General features: G+C 42.1%; 2 protein-coding genes across 4 annotated transcripts in view; both read left to right on the forward strand.

Annotated features, from left to right (window-relative positions):
* The first annotated feature begins 1,437 nt into the window (after positions 1 to 1,437).
* On the forward strand, positions 1,438 to 11,302 carry ZNF572 (zinc finger protein 572). The gene is made up of 3 exons (XM_006739564.3): positions 1,438 to 1,550; positions 3,522 to 3,633; positions 4,294 to 11,302. The coding sequence occupies exons 2-3, from the start codon at positions 3,555 to 3,557 to the stop codon at positions 5,799 to 5,801; spliced, it is 1,587 nt and encodes a 528-aa protein (XP_006739627.2). The 5' UTR covers positions 1,438 to 1,550; positions 3,522 to 3,554; the 3' UTR covers positions 5,802 to 11,302.
* A 5,525-nt stretch (positions 11,303 to 16,827) lies between these two features.
* Positions 16,828 to 25,818, forward strand: part of SQLE (squalene epoxidase) — a 24,548-nt gene continuing 15,557 nt past the window's right edge. The window contains exons 1-2 of one of the 3 annotated variants that reach the window (XM_081816534.1): positions 16,828 to 17,896; positions 20,884 to 21,133. In XM_081816534.1, the coding sequence (XP_081672660.1) occupies positions 17,606 to 17,896; positions 20,884 to 21,133 (541 nt within the window). In that variant the 5' untranslated portion in view covers positions 16,828 to 17,605. The remainder of the gene's footprint in view (positions 17,897 to 20,883; positions 21,134 to 25,818) is intronic. The other 2 variants (XM_081816533.1, XM_006739560.3) reach the window with 2 other exon arrangements.

Consider the following 25,818-nt stretch of genomic DNA (forward strand, 5'->3'; position numbering starts at 1 on the left):
AGATATAAAATTTGTGAGTCGTCTGCACAGGTGGTATTTTAAAATGTGGAAGTGAATGAGGTTGCCCAGACAGAGGACATTTCAGGATAAGAGAGAGGTCCCGGGGTGGCATTAAGGAATGTCAACATTTAGAGAAGACTGGGCTTGCAAAGGAGACTATCAGGACTGCTAAAGATGTCAGAGGACAATGAGGATAATGTGGTGTCTAAAAGAGTGTTTCTATCATCAGCTTATACAAGATACACCAATATCTTGGGGCGCTTGGGTGGCTCAGTTGGTTGACCTGTGAACTCGATTTTGGCTGAGGTCATGATCTCAGGCTCCTGGGAATGAGCCCCAAGTTGGGCTCCATACTCAGCGAGGAGTCTGCTTCTCTTCTTCTTCCTCTGCCCCTTTACCCCTTGTTCATGCGCACTCACTCTCTCAAATAAATAAAATAAATCTTTAAAAAATTATACTGATGTCTTATGTTCATGTTGTTTTCTGAAAGTCCTCATTTATTTTAATGATAATATAATCTAGGGCAAAAGATAACTAAAGATTAACAAGGCTCTGTTAAAATGAAAGTGTTTCTAGAAGAGGAATTCTCGGCAGTCTCAAAACTCCTGAAAGAGGCCTTAGGACTGAAAAATACCAACACAGAGGTCAATGGTGATCTCAGTGATTTACTGCTTTTGCTGCAGAAGAAACGAGTTAAAACGTCAGCGGGAAGCCATAAAATGGAAACACTGTGAGAGGGAAAATAAATAAATAAATAAAGCCAAAGAACTATTTTGGGATGGAAGTGGTAGAATTGAGAGGTTAGTTGTTAGTGTAAGGATTCCAAGAAGGTGGGAAGGAAAGTGAGTACCAGTAAAGGGCTCCTTTTAAATGCGGACCAATCCTCCGTTGTAACAGGAGGGAAGAGAGAGACATAAGTAGATTTGTAGGCTTGATATGGGGGAGACGAAGGGATTGCCTTCCATTTTCTCTGTAATGAAAGACCAGAGTTTCAGTGCTTCTCTGGGTCTTATTAATAACGGCGCCTTGTTAACGAATTGTTTTGTGCGTGGGTGGATGCCTCAGCTGTTCAACTGTTTCGCAGATAGCTAAATATACATCCCTGTTCACAGCGGTGGCAACGGAAACAACAGGAGCTTAGTAAATGCTCGGTTCATCTTTTTTGTACTGATGATGATAAAGCCGAGGATGCCCTGATGGCAAGGGAAAGTATTCGCTCCAGTTGGGCCCCTATTATAAGGCGCCTGACAAGTGTGACGAGTGAGAATCAAGTGGACAGACCACAGACAGCGCGAGGGAAGGAAATCCACCAGCACGCCCCTTCTGGTCCGGGACCCTAAGGGTTAAGACCAACGATACCTGGCCATCCCTGCTTCCTAGAGAGGCTCCGGCAAAGCCTGCAGGGGTGCTTGGGTGACTTCCTGTTTCTGCCTTCCGGGCTGGAGAGTTTAGGACCTTGGGTTGGTGGGGTCAGAAGGAGCTAGGCTCCTTGCTCCGGGACGGCTGGGTCTGCTGGGGTGCTGGGCGCCTCGTGTGTGGCCCCCGGAACAGTGAGTTCCTTCTCGGGGGGAAGGGAGCCAAGGGCTACGGGCTGGAAGAGTGGCCACTGCACCACCCAGGTTGCAGTGTGCCCGGAGAGGGATCCCGCGGCTGCGAGGGGCCGGGGCCCAGGATCTCCCGCCGCCCCGGCCATCGCGCTGCCCTCGCCTCCCTCGCCTGGCGGGTCCCTTAAAGGACTTGTCGGCTGGAGACGATCTGGCCTCCTGGAACTTCACCCCGCAGCGCACCCGGCCTCTGCCCCCTGCCAGCGGTTCTTAAAGCTAAGCTTCAGGCAGTGCCTTTTCTTTGGAAGACTTTCTAATCCAAAGCACGGCCCCATCCTAAGCACCTCTGCTCTAGGACAGCGAAAACAGCCCATCTCTGTGGAGTGACATCTAAGGGACAGCCTTGTAATACCATTTATGGCCTGAGTTTGCTACCGTTTTGCTGAGCCAGTGTTCCTGAGAGCCCCCTACTACCAAAATTAATAGTTTCTTAGCAGGGAAAGTGCTGCACGGGTCTCTGTTACCCGGACTTTTACTTCGTTTGTAAAGACTTTGATGGAAATAGATAACTCAGCAAAACCTATTACTCCATATGAACAATTTCCTTTTTTACCCTTTTAGGTGTGTGGGTTCCCCCCGCCTCAAACGTTAGGGCTATTTGTAATTTAGACTAGTTTCACCTTTTCCTGTAACAAATCCCTAGTTGCTGAGGGTGCTTCGGGAATACCAGCTTCGTTTGGTATCCCGTCTATAGATATACATCTTTTTTTTTTTTTAATCCAGCTAATATTTTCCAAAATAAAGGTCCTCTTTGAGATTCATTTGCAGTTTGGGGTTATGCCCAGCTCTGCCTCCTGTTCTGGTTTACTGTAATAGATAAGAGTGTGAAAGTCACTATCCAAACAGGCTTGGGACTGAATTCTGCTCTACTGCTTTCTGGTTTTGTGACCTTGGGAAAGTTTCTTAGTGTCTTTTTTGTTCATCTATAATAACATGCTGGTAATTGTTTATAGATCTCCAAGGGCTATTGTGAAAATTAAATGAGAAATATTATGTGTAAAGTATTTAGCTCACTTCCTGGCACATAATAGGCAGTGATAAGGTGAAAATTACACATTTTTTATACTCCTCCAAAAACAAAGTTTTCCATGTGTGCCTTTGTACATCCTTATTTTAGGCTCTTGTTTTTCCTGAATAATGTTCTTTATATCCTGAAATGGATTGCAAATCCATATATACCTGCCTTCCAGTGATAGATCAGTCCCTTAAAGTAGGTCAAGAATCATAGTTGACTCCAGAAGATAAAGTTTAGGCTAAAAGGAATATTGTGATTATGATAGATTGAGAAAGTAAGAGGCAAGGAAGAGTTCCCTCATTAGCTTCCTTTTTATCTTTAGAGGTTATTGGCTATAATTATTCTAGCCCTGCTTCGTCCTATTTTTTTCTTTCTTTCTTTTTCCTGATTATATAAATTCTAACTTTATTTTGAGATTGAACTTCGAATGTTTCATCCTTCTGTCAAGCGCCAGCATATTCTTTCTGAACAGAGTGCTTTCTCTTTAGCTGCTTCTTATACCTGCATATCCATTTTTTGAAGTCTTGTTATTGTTGCCTTTTCCAAAAAAACCTTCATGTTTTCAATTAAAAGTGTTTTTAAACTCTGAGTGGACAATGAGTATTAGTATTCATTCTGTTTTTGAAGCTTGATCCTCAGACTTTAATATGAAGATTTAATTTTTTTATTGGCATTTCCTTAGAAAAAGTAAATTGGGTTAACCTTAATTCAAAACACTTGCATCTGAGATAAGTTTTTTTTTTTCCAAACATACTTCTAAAGACCATATTTCTTTTTTTCAGTCTGGTGCACAGAACATTCTGTGCCTATGGTTATGGTTGTTGTGTTGCAATCGTTGGGAAGGAAGGAAAAATAATACATGTTAGCTGGTGCCTGCAAGCATAACCTGTTTCCTTCCACAGGATTTCTGATCCCTACCCTGGCTGTGACCACTGATGGAGCAAGAGCAAAAACTGTTGGTCTCAGATTCTAGTGTCTTCAAGGAGAGGGAGAGTTTGAAAAGCCCTTTTACAGGTGAGGGATCAAGAAGATGATCTGGATCGATTGGAAAGTCAATGTAAGATGTGCCATGGAGTGCTGTAGACTGTGTAGAAAGAACAGGGCGTTTGAATGGGACAAACTTTAATTTGATTCCTGCTCTGTTGCTTTGTTGCTTACAAGCTATTTAACTTTTACAACCTCAGTTTTCTCATCTTTAGGAAAAATGAGTATCTGTCTCATATTTCTTAGGATTAATGAGATACTATATGCCAAGCTATTGTTCTTTATAAATAGTAGGTATCATTGTTATTTCTGTATTTTCTCAGATTTTAACTAAAGTATCATCAAGTTTTCACCTTAGAATGTGTCTTATTCAGGTTCTCCCCTACTCAGATCCCCTTTTTTCTTTTAAGTCTTCTAGAATAAAGTTTAATGAAGTTTTTAGATCAATAAACCCCCCTTGGTAATTGCTGACAGCTGTTCAAATTCCTCATTAGTGTTGTTACTGTGCACAAAAAAATTCACCTGCTTCTCATGAACACTTAAGAGTAGAAAAACTAAAACCTGCTTTAAACACTTTAAAAGAATTACGTGGTTTTACTTTCTTATTATTTCCCTTCCCCTGCAATTCAGAATTTCCTTCCCCTGGTAGAGATTAGGGCATATGTTTAGAATATTTGTTTATTCTTACAGGAGATGAAAGTAAGAATAATTTGGAAACTGCTCGACACAATAATTCCAAGGCAGAGAAAGAGAGAGCCTCAAAATGGTCTAAAAGAGATGGCCCCCAAAAATGTAAGCATGAGGGTACAAAAGAAATTCCATTGACATGGTCCCAAGGAGATGAGATCTGGTGTAATGATTCCTGTGAGAATGATGGCAAGTCAGAGAATCAGGGAAATTCTACAGGAAAAGATGAAAAACCCAATCACTGGAGTTGGGACCCAGGGGAGCACTGCAGTGTCTCTGTCCGGCAGAATTCGATCTTCAGAGACAAACCCTACAAATGTTCTGAATGTTGGAAAAGCTTCAATAACAGTTCTCATTTGCGTATTCACCAGAGGACCCACTCAGGAGAAAAACCTTATAAATGCTCTGAGTGTGGTAAATGCTTCAGTAACAGCTCTCATCTGATTCAACATCTGAGAACACACACAGGAGAGAAGCCCTACCAGTGTGGTGAATGTGGGAAAAGCTTCAGCAATACCTCCCATCTCATTATCCATGAGAGGACTCACACGGGAGAGAAACCCTATAAATGTCCTGAGTGTGGGAAGAGCTTTAGTAGCAGCTCCCACCTGATTCAGCACCACAGATCACATACCGGTGAAAAACCATATGAATGTCCTGTTTGTGGGAAATGCTTCAGCCACAGTTATGTCCTAATAGAACATCAGAGGATTCACACCGGAGAAAAACCTTATAAGTGCCCTGACTGTGGAAAGAGTTTTAGTCAGAGTTCTAGCCTGATTCGCCACCAGCGGACCCACACAGGTGAGAAGCCCTACAAATGTCTCGAGTGTGGAAAAAGCTTTGGTTGTAATTCGACCCTAATAAAGCATCAGAGAATTCATACGGGAGAGAAACCCTATCAGTGTACAGAATGTGGGAAGAGTTTCAGTCGAAGTTCAAACCTGATTACGCACCGGAAAACCCACACAGGAGAAAAGCCCTATGAAAGTTCCGAATATGAGGAAAGCTTGAGTCAGAACTGCAGTGTGATAGAAGAATGCAGACTCCAGCCAGGGGAGAAACCATACAAATGTTGTGAATGCGGAAAGCGTTTTGGTCTCAGCTCCCATCTCATTAGACATCAGAGAACACATACAGGAGAAAAACCTTACCGGTGTTCGGAGTGTTGGAAAACTTTCAGCCAGAGCTCCACCCTGGTGATTCACCAAAGGACGCACACAGGAGAGAGACCTTATAAGTGTCCTGACTGCGGCGAGTGCTTTAGTCAGAGCTTTAATCTTATCAGGCACCGGCGGACTCATATGGGAGAAAAACCTTTCAAATGCACGGACTGTGAGAAATGCTTCAGCAGAAGTGCCTATCTCAATCAGCATCGGAAAATTCACACAGAAAAGTCTTTTGAGTCTCCCGAAGTTGAAGATTTTCCTCATGGGTGGACTTGGAAAAACTGTCCAGCGGAAATGGGCCTCATCTCTTCTTTTTCGGTCCCAAATCCATCTTCTTCTTGAGTCCCAAAGCCTGTTTATTTATTTATTTATTTATTTATTTATTTATTTTCCTTTTCTTACTGGGACATTACAATGAAGGTGTTGCTACACAGTTTTTTGGTGTGTTTGCCATAATGTCTGGAAAAAGTCAACCTCCCAGGTTAGAGGATGGGAAGGCCCCAATCCCCAGCTCATTACATCTGCCCAGTGAGAGAAGCTGCCAATGATGGAGAAGAAATGTTTTTTTGATTAAGGTAAGATTGGAATAGCTTCAAAGGCAAACATAAAGAGAAATCTTGGGAATAAGGACATCTGAGAGCTTGAAGCTGAGCTAGCCATTGAATTTCCCTATTTCCTCTTGCCTGATTGGGTGGCAATAATTCATTACTGGCCTCAGGGATTTATCCAGAGAAAGATTCTTTTTGAATAAATAATGTGATTTCCTGGCTGTTTTGGTGGCTCCTAAGAAAGAAAAGACTCACTTTTTGAAATGCATTTTTATTTGCTGAAAATTAACTTTTGTAGTGTTTAGAACTATATTGTCTAATACAATAGCCACTAGCCACTTGTAGCTATTTAAGTAAATTTATATTGAGATGAAATGAAATTTAAAAATAGTCTTTTTCCCTCGATTTTCTCATTACACAACTGCTGGTCAGATCAGATACGGGGTTCTTTTTCTTTTTCTATGATTAAACCCCTGAGTCTGAGCCAATGTGCAGGGATGGTTTGCCATTGGAGACCAAGACTCCTTAGTTCCAGTCTTGACAGTTTTCTTTTGCCCTCCTGACTTACAGGGTGTGTGGATCCTCCCTGTTTGTCTGTCCAATGGGAATGATGCTTTGTAAAGTATGAAGTTATTTCCTGTGCTCCTAGCCCCTATTTTTTCCTGCCAGTGCAAGGAGTAGATGTGTAGGAAGGTCAAGACTCCTGAATTGCTCAGGATTTCTTGTCTCATTTTTGGATTAGAAATATATTTTATGAAGACCATGTAGAGATACAAATTAGGAATGTGGAGCCAGAAAGGGCCAATTAGACCTGCTGCAAAGGGCTGTAGCTGGTAGATCACTGAATTGCATGGGGAATATTTCTTCTTTCATGATCATACTATGCCTGATACTGGTTAGGCAATTAAGCTGTTTCGTATTGTTATAGGATTCAAAATTTAACCAAAAGTTAACAAAAGACTTACGAAGCATTTGGGGTGATTTACCGCTTTTAAAAAAGGGGAGAACATAATTGGGTATCATTGGCTTTTATGTGACCCTCACCTAAGCATCTTTTTACCTTTGTATGTTAGGTAGGATTGTGCAAATTGTCTTCGACTGTAATATCTGGGGACAAGTGTTGGCAGTATTTTTTACCACAGACAACTAAGAGTTTGATTAATGTTTGATAATTAAATTTGGGCATTTGCTATCAAGGTCGAAATTCAGTTGCAAGGCAGGAGCTGTTGGGTGGTGCACCATCGTCAATCACATTATATGTCGCAGGTAACCACTCTAAACCTGCTTCCTCACCTGTGAAGCCGAGAGACTGCCTGCCTCATGGGGTTTCTGTAAGGATTAAATAAATGTTTGCAAAGCAGCTAGCAGCTAGTGCTTAAAATATAACAAGGTCTAAATACATGGTAATGGGTTATTATTGATTGAAATAAATTGAAAACTGACCTCCCCACATTTGTAGAAGAAGCAGCGCAACCCCAACTTCTCCTACATGTGAATTCTTTATGACCAACCTCGGGAACCCTGAGGAATAAGGTTTTGTAAAAGCACAAGACTGTATATCGTGTTTCAAGTTTGCAGAACTTTTGAAAACCCTTTTGATTCGGCTTATTGAATTTTTTTGTTCTTGAAACAAAGGGGTTCAGTTTAAGTCCGGAAAGAACAAAACCGCAAGTTCAATTTCAGCTAATTCCCGTCTGAAGAGATTAACAGCAGGTACAGTTTATGTCCTATCAGCATCACCTACTCTGTTTTATGACTGCCCACGATTACATAAAACCTGTTTCACAAACCTCGATGTCTATAGAATCATAGATGATCACATTTTAGATGGGCTAAGATGGGCTCCATGAGTAAAACAATTTAGCAAGAATCATTGTCTCTTTAGACTGAAAACTAGGAAAACAGGAGAGATGCGTCACTTACGAGGAGAACATAATAGTAAATCTAATCATATTTGATGCTTTTGCCTCAATTTCATTAATCAGCAAGTAGGTATTTTTTATTTAGCTCCCCAAGAAGTAAATATTCTGTATTCTTTATTTTTCTTGCCAGCACAAAGAATATATAAAGCATTCCTTTTTTTTTTTTTTAATTTTTTTATTTGACAGAGAGAGACACAGCGAGAGAGGGAATACAAGCAGGGGGAGTGGGAGAGGGAGAAGCAGGCTCCCCGCAGAGCAGGGAGCCTGATGCGGGGCTCGATCCCAGGACCCTGGGATCATGACCTGAGCTGAAGGCAGACGCTTAACGACTGAGCCACTCAGGCGCCCCCTTTTTTTTTTTTTTTTTACTTGCCACACATAATATGATTGGTGATGGTGCACCACCCCAACAGCTCCTGCCTTGCAACTGAATTTCGGCCTTTATTTATTTGAGAGAGAGAGAGAGAAAGGGAGAGGGAGCACGAGCTGGGGGAGGGGCAGAGGGAGAAGCAGACTCCCCGCTGAGCAGGGAGCCCAATGCGGAGCTTGATCCCAGGCCCCTGGGATCATGACGAGCGCCGAAGGCAGCTGCTTAACCAACTGAGCCACCGAGGTGCCCCAGTAAAGCATTCTTATTTCAGTGATTTGTTTCATAGTTTCATTTTAACTAAAGGGAAGACGACTACTCATTTTTTCTTACTCAAAGAAGGGGCTTATATTTTTTTCCCTACAGTGGAATGAGGAAATCCATGTTAATGCTTATACTCACAAATGTGGTGGGGAATTCACTCCCTAGCTGCCATATAGTCTACCATAAAGTGTGCAAACAGTAAGTGTCTTATCACAGTACCCGAGGTGAAGGTTTGCTCCCATCATTCCGGGTCATCCAAGTTGGATCTCCAAATGAACCTTCTCCTTAGTGCTGTACAAACTTCCTCATTGAGGGTGAGAGGTAGTGGAATATGGTTTGTGACTTCTGCCTCTCATACATTAATCCAGTGTGTTCATCTTGGCCAGTCTCACTTTCTGAAATCATGGTAGTGACAAAACCGTCATTGCTTCTTGATTCTGTATTTAAGTTTATGTAATTCCTTTCAAGCAGTGTGGTCATTCATTCAACAGAAATTTACCTGATGCCTAATATGTGGTTAGCAGAAGTTCAAATGACCTTGGGAGGGGCAAATGTAAGGATAACTAGTAGGAAAATATTCAGCTTTTCAGAAGACTACCTTCTCCTTGCCAACTCTTGAGCTATATAACTTACGCTGAACCCTCCATCTTCAAATCTAATAATTTGATAATCCAAGGAGCTAGAAATAACTATATATTAAAATGGGTTAGGTTTGCTCTGTGAAAACACAAGCTTGGTGAAGTTTACACAGTGCTTTGCACATAGTGGTGCTCAGTAGTGACTGAGTGGGTGTCATATGCTTATATATTTTATGCTAATGCCCAAGAGTATGCTTTTCCAGAATATGCCTTCCTGTTAGACTGTCAACTCCTTGAGTGCAGAGAATGGATTTCATTTTTGTAATTCTAATGCCTGACACAAAGCTTGGCATGTGAAGTGTTTATTGGTTTTGGATGAAGGGCATTTGCCAATGGTGAAGTTTACTGGAATAAGCTCTCCAGTCTCAGCGTCCCCCCAGGTGCCTTTAACACCATTATCATCCAGTCCATAGAGGCTGGGCTAGCTTGGAAGTCAAAGTGACTTCCTCTAGGAGGCTGGGTCTATCCTCACACTGACCTCTAGAGGACCCTTAAATGTCCCAATTGTTCAGAATCCTCTGGAGGTAAGACCCTGGGCTTTTGGTTCAGACTGTCCAGGATAGGTTCAAAATATGTTTCAAATTCATGTTTCAATCACTTTGTACTCTGTACTTACCTTATAAGATTTGGTTAGCAGTGAATGAGGTGAGGTGTCTCGCATATTATAGGTGTTAAGAAAATAGTATTTTCCTTCCCTGTCCGCCCTCATCTGCTCATAATTTTGCCAAGGATAGACTCTATGCAGAGAAATGTTTAATCATTTCTTGGATTGATTATTTCTAAGTTTCTAAAATAAAGACATTAATAACCTTATCTCATAGGTTTGTTGTGAGGATCAGTGAGAGAATACATGTAATGTGCTTAGCATTGCTAGTACCTAGTAATCACTCAGTGTTAGCTGATAGACCATTATAAAATGCCTCTCGACAACCATGGGTCTTTGGATCATCTTTGAAGGTAGCCCCAGAGACTTGGGTGTCCCCTGGGGCCACTAAAATGGTGCAATCCTGTAGTTATTGTTTTCCCCATGAACATGAAGGGGTATGACTAGGAGGAGGTAGCAAGCTGAGTGTGTAGGCTAATAATGTAGCACATCATTATTATTTTATGGTAGATGTTTAGGCAACTGCTGCCTTTTCTGTTTAAAAGGGACCTTTCCTTTAATTCCCCATCTTTTTTATTTCATTTTTGTTCTCTTTTACCTCTCTTTGGCCCTAACCTTTTCTGCCTTGTCCATCCATATTCTAACCCAAACTTAGGCTTTTTCTACCCTTTATTTTGTCCCCTTTTCTTCCCTTTCCCTCCTTCCCCTCCCAGTGAAGTAGGAATGAAGTCAAGGCTTAGGATGGTCCAAACACTTGGTTATAAAGGTCCAGATGGAAACATGATGCTTGGGAGGACTTCAAGGGCATGTTGCCCCTTATAAGCAGAGGTAGCTTATAAGGTAGTGCTAAGACAGCGAGGTTTATGATCTAACATTGCATGACTGGTAAAATCAGTAGATGTTCTAGGACTAGACACAGTGAGGGATGAAGTGGATGCTTTGGTTGAAAAAGGATCATGATTAATTTTGAGCCATGTTACATCATATGGATAAATAGTCAGATTAAAGAAAATACTAGTTGATTAGACTGGATGAACACAGGTGAAAGATTTTCCCCCTTAAAATAATAGCTTACTTTCTAAACATTAATACTTATTGCTAATTGTAAAATATACAGAGAAGTATAAAGTAGGAAATATGTAAAAGTATGAAGACCAAAATAAAAATGGCCTGTGATCATTTTTTCCAGAGATAACTCACGACGAAAGGTCTGGGATCTTTCCCAATAGCCCTTTTTCTAAGTGTATATCTGAATAAATATTTTTAAAAATTGGATTATACAGAGTGTTTGTGTATGTCTGTATAGAGTATTGTGCCTTGATTTTTTTTCTCTAATCTTATGTCATTGCCAGTTTACTTGTTTTAAATGATTATGAGGTTTTTAATGGCTTCATAATAATATACCGAATGATGTACCATAACAACTCAGTTGTTCTGATGGTAGATGTTAATATTGTTTCTAGTTGTTTGCTATTAAAAAGAATGCTATTGTCAACAAGGCTTTTTGGTGGTTTGTGTTCTGTTTTGATATTGTGGTTGTGATCGATCAGTTGTTTTTTGTTGGTACACATATTTTAGTGTACATCTCTGTTTCCTTAGAATGAATTCCTAGCAGTGAGATTATTGAGTCAGAGGACATAAAACTTTTTAAAGGCCTGTTACTTAATCTCTTTCCAGAAATGTTTATCAATTTAAATTACCCCAGTGAAAACATCTTTTGGAGGGGTTGGGGGAGGTAAACATGTAATTTGGAGTCAATACATCTAAATGATGGAAACCTCTTTTAAGGCAGCTTGTTCATTCCCCCCCCCTTTTTTTTAACCCCTCTTTCCCTCTCTTGGGTTAGGATCAGGGGAGAGTCACTTTGGGTTACGTCATCTTAAGGAGCTCCAGGCACAATTCCAGTAGATGGCACTAGAAGCTGCTCTAAGATCCAGGAAGTGATCATGATGCCCAAAGCCTGGAAGTAAGTACTAAGGAAAAATGGTTGGGGAAGGGCTGGCTACTTAGTTCAATACCTCCTGTCACCTGATTCAGAGAACGAAGTGCACCCCAAATCTGGGAGACGAAGGTAAATTCAGGTTTGGCGAGTGGACGAGTATCTTTTTGTTTGTAAAATTGATGTTGTGGAAAAAGCACATTGGAAGCTTATGAAGATACCAAGTGACACTTCTCAGAAGACTAGAATCCTCATCTTTCCCATCCTACTGCCATCAACAATTCAGTGGAAAACTTGCATTGTCAGCTGTAGGGATCGATGTTTTACTAAGGGGAAAACAACCACACTGTGGGAGGGGGGAAAAGAGATGTAAGGTGTGGTCATTGCCATTACCAGAGGTTATTAATTCTTCCAACCTCAGCTTAAACGTAACTTCCTCTGGGAGGCCTTCCTTGACCCCTTGGTTCGTTTAGATCTTCTTAGCCTCCAGTGCAACATGTCCTTAATTACCTGTATGCTGCTGTCTTCTCCATTAAACTCTGAACCCCTAAGTGACAGGTACTGTGTCTGCTCTGTTCAGTGCTTTACTCCCAACACCAAGCACAGAGCCTGACACAGAGTAGACACTTGATACACATTTATTTCATTGAACTGCATTGGTGTCTATACTCTGGCTTTGTGAGCAGTATCCAAGAAGAAAAAGAAAATGAAAACCCAGTTCCAAATTCCAACTAGAATTTGTAAAAGATTACATAAGCACTGAAGGGGTGCAGAACAATTAAATGACTGGCATTAAAAGTCTATGGACTGGTGGAATGGTGAGCAAGTAACTCTTGAGGGTTTTGATCTAAAGTGTTACAAACAAAAACATTGATGAAAGAGGAAGTGCTCAGTTTCTACCAAAAAAAGAAAAAAAAGGTGTAAAATGAACAAAGGAAAGTTGACAATTATAAATCGGTGACAGCTATGGCCAAGCGGTGGAGTTACAAAAAGAGATGATTAATCTGGATCTGAAAGAATGGATAATTGAAGAAAGGAGGGCACGGCTTTTCCTTGAATCGAGAATGGTACCTGAAAAGGCACAAGTCCAGTCCTGACATGCCAAATTAGGCCAACAGGGAGAGTAGAGGCGTCACTGGAAGATCAAATGTGCTCTTTGTTTGTTTTAAGGTAACTAGATCTTTGTATGGGGAGGAAAAAAATGCGTTCTAGTCAAACAATCCCAGATTCCTGAACCAGCTTTTCTTTTTCTTAAAAGATTTATTTATTTCAGAGAGAGAGCGTGAGCACTAGCAGGAGGCGCAGAGGGAGAGAGAATCCCAAGCCGACTCCATGTTGAGCGCAGAGCCCAATGCAGGGCTCCATCTCACAACCATGAGTTCAGGACCAGAGCAGAAACCAAGAGTCAGAGGCTTAAAACAGCGCCACCTGAGCACCCCCTGACCCAGATTTTCTGGGCTTGGATTCAGGCTCTGCTACTTACCAGCTGTGTGATCACTTTTCTGTACATCAGTTTCCTTATCTGTAGAATGGGGTTAAAAACACTACCTTCCTCATAGTGTGATCGTGAGGACAAGATGAGCTAATGTATGAAAAACATTTAGAATGCTGACTATACTGTAAGTATTCACTCTTGTCATGATTACAAAGTATTTTTTCAAAACAAATCTAAGGGATGCCTGGGTGGCTCAGTCGGTTAAGCATCTGCCTTCAGCTCAGGTCATGATCCTGGGGTCCTGGGATCAAGCCCCTGCAACCCACTGGGCTCCCTGCTCAGTGGGGGGCCTGCTTCTCCCTCTCCCTCTGCCCCTCCCCCACTTGTATTCTCTCTTGCTCACTCTACTCTTGCTCTCAAATAAATAATCTTTTTAAAGAAACAAATGTGACATGGCACTTTACTAAAAATGATACACTGTGATGAAGTAGAGTTTTGTCAAACAATGGAAGGCTGATTCACTATTATCAAATCTGTTAGTGTAAGATTTCACTACACTAAATTCACTACATGAATAGAATAAATTTATATATTATATTAAAATATTAATACATATATCAAATATATATTAACACATTAAATTATGTTATATTAAATATATTTTAAATACATTAAATTTCTATATATCCATATATGCTTAAAAAGATTTTATTTTAAAAAATTTAATTGAGAAATTATAAGCAACTATAAGCATCCTAGTCAAGATTGAAACATTAGAAATAATCCTACTAAAATCAGGAATAAGCATGGAAACCTGATATCCCCAGCACTCTTCGGTATTGTGCTTCAGTTCCTCATCAACACAACAAAATGAAAAAAAGAATCAAGAGGCATAAATTTTAGAAAGTGAGCCAATCCTAGGCCGACCTGTGCTCAAATCTACTCCTGAAATACCTCATGCTTTGCTCTGAATCACAGGTGGGCCAATCCCTGCAGGCTGTTTCCCCCAAACTTTCTTTTCAACTGGTGTCCAGCCAGCAGTTGAGAGAACACTAGTCAGAGATTGGGCCCCCCAGGGAAGACACAGTACTTCTCCCACTTCCTCTTGGCCTCCTACAGCTTCTCTTGTGGCAGCTATGTCTGCAGCATGCTTCCTGCTCCCCCCCAGACAGGTCCACCATGCTTCCTGTTTCTTTGGAGTTACCCCGGTCTCTGAGGTCTCAACACTGCCTGGGCCTGATTACAAAGTATTTTTCATGGACTTACTCTATAGTTTGTTACCTTCTGCCAGTAAGTGGCTGATTTTGTGTCGTATTTCATTGCCTCTGCTTCAGGCCTGAGTGACAAGATTTTTGTTTTTGAAGAGTACAGCCATGCCAAGATTCAAACATATTTTAGTGATGGTTACCTACTTAAGAAAAAAATCCTCTGATGCTAATTTCAGGTACAGGGTAATCAAGTAACATCCTGGTGATATTGTATTCTCATCTGTAAGAGTCAGCTGCTCAAGCCTTCCATCATTTTAGCAATATAGGAACCAACAAGCAGTTTATTGAGGAATTTATATTTAGGAAAACTATTTCCCACACATTAAATTGAATTTGAATCCTTTTAAACTTGATGTATATTTCAAACAGCCAAATTTGTTGATACCAGTAAAGATTGTTGTCAGGGAAAGAAAGTTTTGATTTTATAATGGAGGAATGTTAAAGCAGTAATTGATAATTAAGAGAGTATTGAGGACAAGATTTGGAGACCAGGAGCTTAACTCAGTTTCATCAGGTATCAGCTCCCATCTGGCCAAGCCACTTCACCTTTTTAAGTTTCATTTTTGTTATTTGAGGGTTAAACGATGCCTGTGAAAGTATTTTGACACAATTATTTTTATTAGCAGGTAAGACATATATTTGGGGTGAAAAATGACAGATGCCATCCTTTTTTTTTTTTTTTTTTTAAGATTTTACTTAGTTTTTTGAGAGAGAGCACGATCGGGGGAGGGGAAAAGGGAGAGGGAGCTGAGCTGGGAGCCCAACATGGGGCTCCATCCCAGGACCCTGAGATCATGACCTGAGCCCAAGGCAGATGCTTAGCCCACTGACCCGCTAAGCGACAGATGCTTAACCCACTAAGCATAAGCCACTAGGCAGATGCTTAATATATTATTAAAGCCACCCCTGATGCCATACTTTCTTAGACTCAGCAAAGTGTTACAGGATTGTAAGGATTTGATTTCGTGAAGATACTGCTCTCTCTCCCTAGAGGTTGACCGACTTTTGACTTGTCCACGGTCACAAAGCTGGTTAGTGACAGCCAGAGCCTAGGTATCCACTTTCTAGTCAGTTGGTCTTCCATTATTATTCATCATTCATTCCTTCACTAAATACATTTTTAGGGAGAGTGTGCTGGGTGCTGCAGGTGACTCTGATTTATCATACAGAGCTCCTTCCCTCAAGGAACAGGGACTAGTGGGATAAGACTCAGCCATACGTGTAGGGCCAGAGATTGGGTCAATAAAGTATGAACCAATTTATGGAACAGGTGACGCAGCTGTGCTCCAAGCGGCAGAAAGGATTGTTGCTTACACTGCAGGGTTTAGCGTAGGCAGTCCAGGGTTAAGCAACAGGGTGAGCTAAGACACTGGTCTCAGTCCTCAGTGAATTCGAGGGAGGTCTCACCATTTCCTAACAAGGGCCACTTCTCACCTTGCAACTCTTGCACACGTTTTTGTTTCCCCTAGAATGCCTGTCCTGGACACAGTTCAGGTAACCTCCCCGGAGGTCTTGCCTGACTCCCTCCAGGCCGAGGCGGGGAGGGAGGGAAGGGCTGCCTCCGGTTTCACGGTTTCCTGTTCGCCCACTCAGGGAACTTTCGACACACCTCTACTTTACTTCTTCGCCCGCGGACCGCCCCCTTCTGCTTGATCCCGAGCGAATAGGGTTACGAACATGAGTGTATCTTTAGGCTGAGCACAGCGACAAGTGCGTGGCGCCCGACAATTCTGGATGAAGTAAGGGGACACCCCCGCCTACCCTCTCCTTCCTTCTTCGGGTACAAGTCGGCCTAATTCGTTCTTCCAGACGTTCGGCTTGCACGTGTCACGTTCCCCACGCACCGGCCTCCACTGCTCTCAACACACACTAGGCTCGGGGCCGAAAGGCTGTGTCTGATTCATCTCTAGGACCCGTAGTAAGCGCTCGGTAAATGTTCACGGGATGATTGGCCCCGTTCCGACATTAGGCGGCGTGACTCCCGGCAGCGGTTTCCTCGGAACGAGCTCCACTTCTTCCCGGGTAGGACCCCCGCGGCCAGGGCTGCGGCGGGTAATCTGACCGCGGGACCCAGGGCACGACCCCCTCCGCGCCCTCCGCGCCCTCCACCCCTCGCAGGCAGCTAGCGCCTTCCCATCCGCCCACCCGGCGGTAGGTCCCCACCCTACGCCCCCACCCCACACCACGCAACATCGCCCTAGCGCCTCACCCGGCGACGCCGCGCGGGCCGCGGCGCCCGCGATTGGCCAAACGCGGCATAGCGCCATCTCGGCCTACCGCGCGGTGCGCGCCCTGATTGGCCGGCGGCGGCGGTGGGCGGGGCGGGCGCCCTGGGCGCGCAGGGCGGAGCGGGATCGCGCCCTTGCGCCCCGCCTCGTGGTCCTCGCCGGGGCGGAGCCCCTCGGCCGTCGGAGCGCGCTGGGCGAGCGGCGAGCGTGGTGGTTACTCTGGTTACTGCCGAAGCGCCGGGTCGGGGAGGGCAGCGGCTTCCCGCGAGGAGGCCGTCAGGGGTCGCCGCCCTCTGAGGAAGCTCCCTGGAGACCGCCGTTCACCGGCTGGGAAACGGAGGCACGGACTGGAAGGTTCGGGGGCTGGTGACTCGGAGCTTTTGCGGAGCGGCCGCGCTTGTGTGGGCGGGGGCCGCAGTCTCGAGTCCGAGGCGGTCCCGGCGCGGGGCGGCATCTCTCCGCGCTCCCGTCCGGGCCAGGCCGCGCCCAGACGTTTCTTTCATAGCCCCATCCGCATCTGAAAGGACACCTGCTGCAGGTGAGCGAGGACAGTTTTACTGCACGGCGAGCCCACATCACTCTTAGGGACACCACCAGCAGCAGCCCAGGAGAAGCCCGTCCAGACGAAATAAGTGGAGTGCTGGAAAGAGGAGAGAGTCTGGTCGGGAGCTGTTGGAGCCGGCGATTTTTTCATACTGCTTTCTAAGTCCGGACACCTTTCCCCTCTTTCCATACTTCTATACCAACTTGATAGGATTTTGTAGATTCCTCTGATTTGAATTGTAATCCTGTGGCGGTGTTTGCTGGAGTTTGGCCGGTTCCTCGTGCTCCTTTTGGTGACATATTTTGGGGAGAACCTCGAGTCACCAAAAGCCTACAGAGAAAAAGAGGATCTCAGCTTTGACCCGGGGACACCGGAGGAGGCTTTGTACCATGTGGACTTTCTTGGGCATTGCCACTTTCACGTATTTTTACAAGAAATGCGGAGACTTCGTCTTTTTTGCCAACAAGGAGCTGTTGCTGTGCGTGCTGGTGTTCCTGTCCCTGGGCCTGGTGCTCTCCTACCGCTGTCGCTACCGGAGTGGGGCCCTCCTGGGGCGCCAGCAGAGCGGCTCCCAGTTCGCGCTCTTCTCGGATATTCTGTCGGCCTTGCCTTTCATTGGCTTCTTCTGGGCCAAGTCGCCCTCGGGATCAGAAAATAAAGAGCAGCTTGGGTCTAGGAGGGTAGGTGGAATTTTAAGTGACCAAACGAGTGAGCATGTTCTTTTAAAATTAGAATTGGGATCACTCAAATGTAAATTTTCGTCTTCTCTACAGGCCAAAAGGCAGCAATTTAGATACTCTGGTATGATAAATTCTCATTTAATTGTTGTGTTGTTTGTTTGTTTGTTTAAGCTCTTGACTGTTCCTTGGCTACCTCCTTGCCACTGTGAGGAGTGATTGAAAAAATTTGTTTTCTTTAGTGTTGGTTGAGCCAATGCTGTATGAAATCGATTTGATTATGAATGGGGAAATGAAATGTTAGAATTTAATTTTGAAGGAGGACAGAATCACTTTCTGCGATTGGGAAAAAAATGTTTTACTGAAATCCTTGCGTAAGGATTGCATTTGTACCTGAGGAGAAAGAGACCGGCTGCAGGTTAAGTCCAGTGCTTATAAATGACAGCTGGCTGGGGAAAGTAACAGAAAGAACAATTCAAAAGGCTGGTGGAGTAAAAATTAGTTCAGCATTTTAAAGTCTTGGGCAAAATCCCCTCCTCTCCTCATGTCCGTGGGGCCTTGAGTAAATCAGTGCAGTGATGTCCTGAATCACGTGGATAATTGAGTAAGGCCCACAGTTTAGTCATGTTCCTAATTCTGAGGCTAGTCTAGAGTCACCTGTGAAGTTATGTCTGCAAAGACAGCAAGAGGAGAACAATGGTAGATGAGGGAGAAGAGGTCTGGCTTCAAAGCCAGAACATTTAGGGTCTCTTGGCCATAGGTGTTTGGACTTTTTCCCAGGAGCCGTGGAGCATTGTCAGCAAGGGGGTAGCAATACTTGATTTTAACTTTTTAGAAAGCATTTCTAGTTGGTGGGAGGAGAGTGGATTGCAGGGGCACGAGAATGGGAGCAGGGCTCTCAGGTGAGAGGCTACAGTAGGAAGCCAAGAAGTTTACTCCTTGAGGGTTCTAGATCTACATTATTTTACTGTAGCCACAGTACAGATTAGCAAGGTTTCTAGAAGGGAGGACTTGAGTTAGAATTTTTGTTCCACCACTTCTGGCTGTGAGACCTTTGGCAAGACCTTCGTTTCTGTAAGAATCAGTTACCTCTTCTATTAGATGGGGATGGCACCAGTCTTGCTGTTAGTTAAGGAATTAAATGATTGAATGTGGTCGGTAACCGACTAGTAAATAGTAGCTATTATTAGTTTAGAGGTAGTGTACATCTAATAACATCTAGTACACATGTTAGGAACCTTTTGATTAGTGCTTGGAGCAGCAGTAATGGTGGGTCTGGCTTGGAGCAGTAGGAAAGGAGGGAGAGGGAATCTTCATCTCAGTTTGAAATCTTTGGTGTTATCTGAGGTAACTTTTGCCAAGGACATTGAGCACTAGTGTAGGTGCCTGGAATGCAATTACATCATGTGATGTTGAGACATTTTTGGGAAGAGAAAATTGGATTGCCAGCAATCAATGATTGGTTCCATTTTGTGAATGCTTCAGGCTTTCTGCTTATTCCTAAACATCAGGGAGTTGGTAGACTCTTCCTTGAGTATTAAGTTCCCATCAGTGCTTTTACTGACCATTCTCTGGATGACTTAACTAACTCAAGTCCCCCTTTCAGGATTGGGTGTATAAATATGTGTGTGTGTGTGTGTGTGTTTAACGGGGAAAACTTAGGAAGAAAAACTAATAAAAAGTGGCTAAGATGGCAAAGAGGTCTTTTATCTTGCTTTCGGAAGAGTAATTTAAATATAGTCAGTTATTCTGGACATTAAGAGATACTTAGGGGAAGAAGAGACTCTTCTCTTGGTAAAGGACAAAAAAGTAATTTCTCTAAGAGAAATTATAAAAAATGGAATGGACAAGGCCCCAGGCCCTGTAGAGTTGAAGGAAGACTGGGTGCATATTAAAATAACAGAGAATCAAAGTTCTAAAAGATTTTAGGTTTTATTTCCTTCCTTTTTGCTTGAGGTCTTTTATTAAAATCCCTTCAAAATGGCATTTGGGCTTGTCTTGATCATTATGGCCGGAGAACTCAAAGAAGATTGTTCCTTACAATTCTGTATCTGAAATGTATTTATATTTGTCAATCCACATACCAAGAAAAAAAAAATACTTATTTTAACCCTGAATTATTCATATTAAAAAACCCAACAGGCACTTTTATTCTCAGTGGGCATAAATCTCTCAAAACAGGTCTTTTTCATCATCTTATGAATAAAGTTTTTATCGTCAGCCTAACTAGTGATATGTTTGATGTTTATTCCTAAATGGACCAACTGTTTGGCTAGGCTCTCTTAGAGTGTCAAGATGGGGCAAATTAAATATGTTCTTATATGTTAAGGACTTAAATGTGAACGGGTCGAATCCCAAGGGACAGGATGAGTTATTTTGTCCTTTCAGAATTTTCTTGAGTTAAATAATTCTCAATTAGTAGATTAATAGCCAGGATTTGACAGTCTTTTTGTTACATAAAAGGGATTTTTTAGGGTAAGATAGATTTTTCAGATGAAAATCCAGAAGGAGAAAATAAAAATAAATAGTGGAAACATGTAAAAGGTGCTGAATAGTTTGCAACATGAAGTCGAAATAGAAGCTGTATGGGATCTGCATCTGCTAGATGCTTAGAATGTATTTGAGGAATTGAGTAATTAATGATAGAATTTTCCCTATAATAAGTCTTTGGAGCCCCTTGTAAACATTATTTATATTTAGCCTCATGTGTATTTCTAAATATGTCTGTATAATAGCATTTTCTAAATATATGTGGAAAATGGAATATACGTTTAATTTTATTAGGATATTATTATACATTTTTATTTAACTGAATATTTTGATATCCTTGGTTTTTATATGTGATCTGGATTTAAAAACATAGCAGTGCATTTGGTTTGATAATGTTTGTGATGTAGGTTTTGCCCAAGATGGGAAAGTCCAGAGTATATAGTAGTAGGATAGCAAATGTGGACATATAATTAACTCTTTTTTTTTTTTTTTTTAAACAGCACAGAAAAGGAACCAGTGTTTCAGAAACAACCTTAATAGGAGCAGCTGCCTCTTCAGTATCTTTTCAAAATGATCCAGAAGTTATCATTGTGGGATCTGGTGTAGTTGGCTCTGCTTTGGCGGCCATGCTTTCCAGAGATGGAAGAAAGGTGACAGTAATTGAGAGAGATTTAAAAGAGCCCGACAGGATAGTTGGCGAATTTCTGCAACCGGGTGGTTATCATGTCCTTAAAGACCTTGGTCTTGAAGGTAGGTTCATATTAATTTTTAGGAGTTATGTGGTAGAAGCAAGCACTCTTCGCTTTAGACTATCCTATAACTGGTAAAAAGATATTAGTTACTATTTACCAACAAATCTGCATGAAAATGAGAGCAAAGAAGAAAATGAGCATTTAGTGTATGAGGAGATATAGTAAAGTGGCTAAAAACCAGAAACGGTCAAAATTAAAGATTGGAAAACTAGAATGAAGGCATGAAATTTAGTGAAAGGTGAAGGGAACTTTCACTGGGGAAGTACTTATTATGTGCCTCTTATAGAATCTTTTATTTAAGTATCATCTGTTAAACGAATGATTTTTAAACACAGACTACTCATTTCGGCGATACTTATTCACTGTCTACTCTGGGTGAGGTGTAGGACTTGGTACCAAGGATGTAGTGGTGAACAAGACAGATTCACTGGCTTCTCTCAGAGTACAAAATATGCCTGGGTTCTGGATTGAGGAAGAGCTTGCTTGGCTCATGTGATAGGCAGAGTGGTGTAGGAATTGTGAGCGTTGATCCTGGAACTAGATTGCCTGGGGTTGAATTAACAGCTCAGGCACTTAAAAAGCTGTATGACCTTGGCTAAGTTATTCAACCTATTATGTACCAGTTCTTTCATCTGTAAAATGGGCATTTTATGTGAGTCCTTGCCTCAGAGGTTGTTATGAGGATGAAACGAATTCATATACACAAAGCATTCAGAACAGTGTCTGGTATATGGTCGGTGCTATGTAAGTGTTTGCTGTTTTATTCAAGGAGCCGAAAAGGAGAGCAGTGTAGCTAGGAAGACTGGGTGATGCGGAAGGGAGAATGGCTTGCGATTAAGGCTGGAGAGAGAGGCGGCAGCTACATCAGGAAGGGCTCTGCAGTCGGTGGCGCAGGAGTGTGGTGTGATCTGCTTTATGCCTGTGTAAAGTGGCTTCAAACCTTTGACATCTGCTCACAGTAACAAACACATTTTACATCCTGATCCAGCACATACATACATATATTTGACTGAAATTTGTTTCATTTTACTTTTTAAATACTTGTCATGATTCTATCCAAGTACATGATTCACAAGTTGAATTTCATTTCATAATTTACCATTGAGTCACACCCTGCCATTAGTAGAATGCTGTTTTAAAAGAATATGTGGATAAAATGTGGTGAATAAACTATTAAGATTGTGGCAGTGGGGTAGCAAGAGTCAGTGCAAAGAGTCTAGTGGGAACTCATTGCTAAGTGCAAATGACAGATGATGGTGGTTTGGGCTAGCATGGTAGCAGAGGATATAAAGAGAAGTGGACAGATTGATGTTAAAATTAAGAGACAGAAATGCCATGATTTACTATAGAATTAGTGTGAGATATGAGGGAGAAGGAGGTATTAAAAATGAGTCCTAGGTTTTGGTTTGGACAGTTTAGGTTATGCAAGAGTAAGGAGAGCCTCTAAAGTATTTTAGGGGGCGCTTAGGTGGCTCAGTTGTTAAGCGTCTGCCTTAGGCTCAGGTCATGATCCCAGGGTCCTGGGATGGAGCCCCGCGTCGGGCTCCCTGCTCCACGGGAAGCCTCCTCCCTCTCCCTCTCCCCCTGCTTGTGCGCTCTCTCTCGCTGTGTCTCTGTCACATAAATAAATAAAATTAAAAAAAAAAAAGTATTTTAGCCAGTCCACATACCATGAATACCTTTAATATAAAAAATTAAGAGTCCTTCTTAACATTTATTATGTTAAGATGTTGGTATCATTTGCTGATAAGGAGACCTAGAGAGGAACAGCCATTGGGGGTAATTTGCGGGACATGTTGAGATATCCAAGTGGAGAAGTTAAGTTGAATATATGAATCTCGAGTGCAGAGGAATGGTTTGGGCTGGCTGGAGTTAGAAATTTCAGAGGTGTCAGCATATTTATAGTATTTAAAAGCCACAACAGTGATTGAGAGCATGTAGGGAGAAAAGAGAAGACAGAATAAACCAAGTCATGGGAAACTGATATTTAAAGATCAGGCAGAAGAAGAGAAGCCTGAAAAAGAGTTCAAGAGGGAGCTGGCAAAATGGCAGAAGAAAGCCAGAGGGTTGGGTGCCACTTAATCCATGAGAGAATGTTTCTAGTTGGAAGGAATGGGTATGTGTCAAGAAAGGGAAGGACAGCTATGTCATGCTTTGTTAATGAAGGCTCAGGTAAGATGAGTATAGAAGAATGACCATGGGATTTGGCAATTTGGAGGTTGCTTGTGACATTGACAAGATGTTTCAGCAGAGTTGTGGGGATAGAACCTAGACTGAAGTGAGTGGAGTTAAAAAATTTTGAGACTAGAAAAGGACCCTTGAGTTTTTCTGTAACAGAAAACAGAAATAGGGCAGTAATGAGATGTAGATGTAAGGATAAAGAAGGTGTATTTTGGGGGCGCCTGGGTGGCTCAGTTGGTTAATTGATTGGTTTGACTCTTGATTTTGGCTCAGGTCATGATCTCAGGGTCGGGCAGACACAAATTCTTTGAAGAGTAAGGAGGGAGAATAGTGTTGACTGGAGTAGTGTGAGTGAAGGGGAGAAGAGGTAAATAATGGTCAGATTATGGGGGCTGAATCCATAGCATTTTGTAGCCTGCTACATGGATTTGGCTTATGTTCAAAGCGAAGCCATTGGAGAATTTTAAGAAGAGGAGTTATTCAATCTCACTTCTTAGAAGTGTGATTAAAAATATTATTTAGAAGTATTCATGTTATTCTGTAGGAAAAAAGAGTAGATCATAAAGTGGCCAAGACAGAAGCAGGGGAACCTGATCGGAGGCTATTGCAGAATCAGTGAGAGTTGATGGCTTGGAACAGGGTCATAGTAGTAGAGAGGTGGGAAGTGGTCACATTCTGGAAACGCCTTTTGAAGGAAGTCAGTAGGATTTGCTGATGAATCAGGTGTTAGGTATGAGAGAAAAAGAGGAGTCATGGTATTTAAACAAGACTAGAAGGCATTACCAGGAGAGGTCCAGGACTGAACCCTGGGGTACCCTGATGTATAGAGATCAGTGAGGTGAGTGGGAGTCAAAAAGATGGGATTGAGGAAGTGTGGAGGAAAACCAAAAGCCCGCAGGGTCTAGGATCCAAGTGGAGAGAGTGTTTATGAAGAAAGGAAGTTCCATCTGTGACCTTTTAGGTTTCTTAATCACCACCTTACATGAGAGGTTCACTTGAGGCAGATGTGGCAATATCTTGACACAGTACTTTGTTACTTTTATCGTTGAACATCAGGCAACCACAAATGCTCTCCAACTAATGACTGTACATAGAATATTTAGAGATCTAACTTCAGGGGACATCACCAAGGTTGTGGAAACAAGCCTTAGTGGATTTTTATATGTAGTTTATGCAAGAGTAAGGAGAGCCTCTAAAGTATTTTAGCCAGTCCACATACCATGAATACCTTTAATATAAAAAATAAGAGTCCTTCTTAATATTTATTATGCTATTAATTTCCCCTGAGGTATGATGAGATGTGGATAATAGAAGCACTTGGAATAGTTACTTTTTGGAGTATGATTTTTTTTTTTAAGATTTTATTTATTTATTTATTTGACAGAGACACAGCGAGAGAGGGAACACAAGCAGGGGGAGTGGGAGAGGGAGAAGCAGGCTTCCCGCTGAGCAGGGAGCCCAATGTGGGGCTTGATCCCAGGACCCTGAGATCATGACCTGAGCCGAAGGCAGATGCTTAATGACTGAGCCACCCAGGCACCCCTGGAGTATGATTTTTTAATATAATATGGACTCATTCTTCCTGAATATGGGTTTTTATTTATTTTTAAATTTTCAAAAAGATTTTATTTATTTATTTATTTATTTAGAGCACAAGTAGGGAGAGGGGCAGAGGGAACGGGAAGAGAGAATTCCAAGCAGGCTCCACGCTGAGCATGGAATCTGACGCGGAGTTCGATCTCAGGACCCTGAGATCATATGTGAGCCGAAATCAAGAGTTGGATGCTTAACCGACTGAGCTACCCAGGTGCCCCCTGAGTATGGGTTTTTAATAATTATTGCCCTATGGCTTAAGCTAAATATCTAGAATTCTTAAAATTAATACACTATAATTTAAATGTTATATTTTTATATTAAGTCAATATCTAGTGGGGAACCTCCTTCCCATGTTGTTTTCTTTGGGATTATTTTGGCTTTTCTTGGTGTTTTTGTTTTCTATATATAATTTAGAATTAGATGTAAAAAAAAAAAAACAGTTAAGATTATGACTGAAATAGCACTGAATCTATAGCTCAGTTTTGGAATAATTGACTTGGACTTCCTATCCATGAATGTGGTATGCTTTCCATTCAGTTAGGTCTTTAATGCATTTAAATAATGTTTCATACTGGACCATTTCCTTACACCACACACAAAAATAGACTCCAAATGGTTGAAAGACCTCAATGTGAGACAGGAGTCCATCATAATTCTAAAGGAGAACACAGGCAGCAACCTCTTTGACCTCAGCCGAGCAACTTCTTCCTAGAAACATCGCCAAAGGCAAGGGAAGCAAGGGCAAAAATGAACTATTGGGACTTCATCAAGATAAAAAGCTTTTGCAAAGCAAAGGAAACAGTCAACAAAACCAAAAGACAACCGACAGAATGGGAGAAGATATTTGCAAATGACATATCAGATAAAGGGCTGGTATCCAAAATCTATAAAGAACTCATCAAACTC

Source organism: Leptonychotes weddellii, chromosome 4, assembly GCF_054177405.1.
Source record: "Leptonychotes weddellii isolate Sample4059 chromosome 4, ASM5417740v2, whole genome shotgun sequence".
Lineage (NCBI taxonomy): Eukaryota > Metazoa > Chordata > Mammalia > Carnivora > Phocidae > Leptonychotes > Leptonychotes weddellii.

What these genes read in the sequence shown, in the direction of transcription:
- ZNF572 (XM_006739564.3), top strand. Translation starts at nt 3,555, where the DNA reads ATGGAGCAAGAGCAAAAACTGTTGGTCTCAGATTCTAGTGTCTTCAAG. An exon ending in TTTGAAAAGCCCTTTTACAG is followed by an intron (nt 3,634 to 4,293) that starts GTGAGGGATCAA and finishes TTATTCTTACAG; the next exon opens with GAGATGAAAGTAAGAATAAT.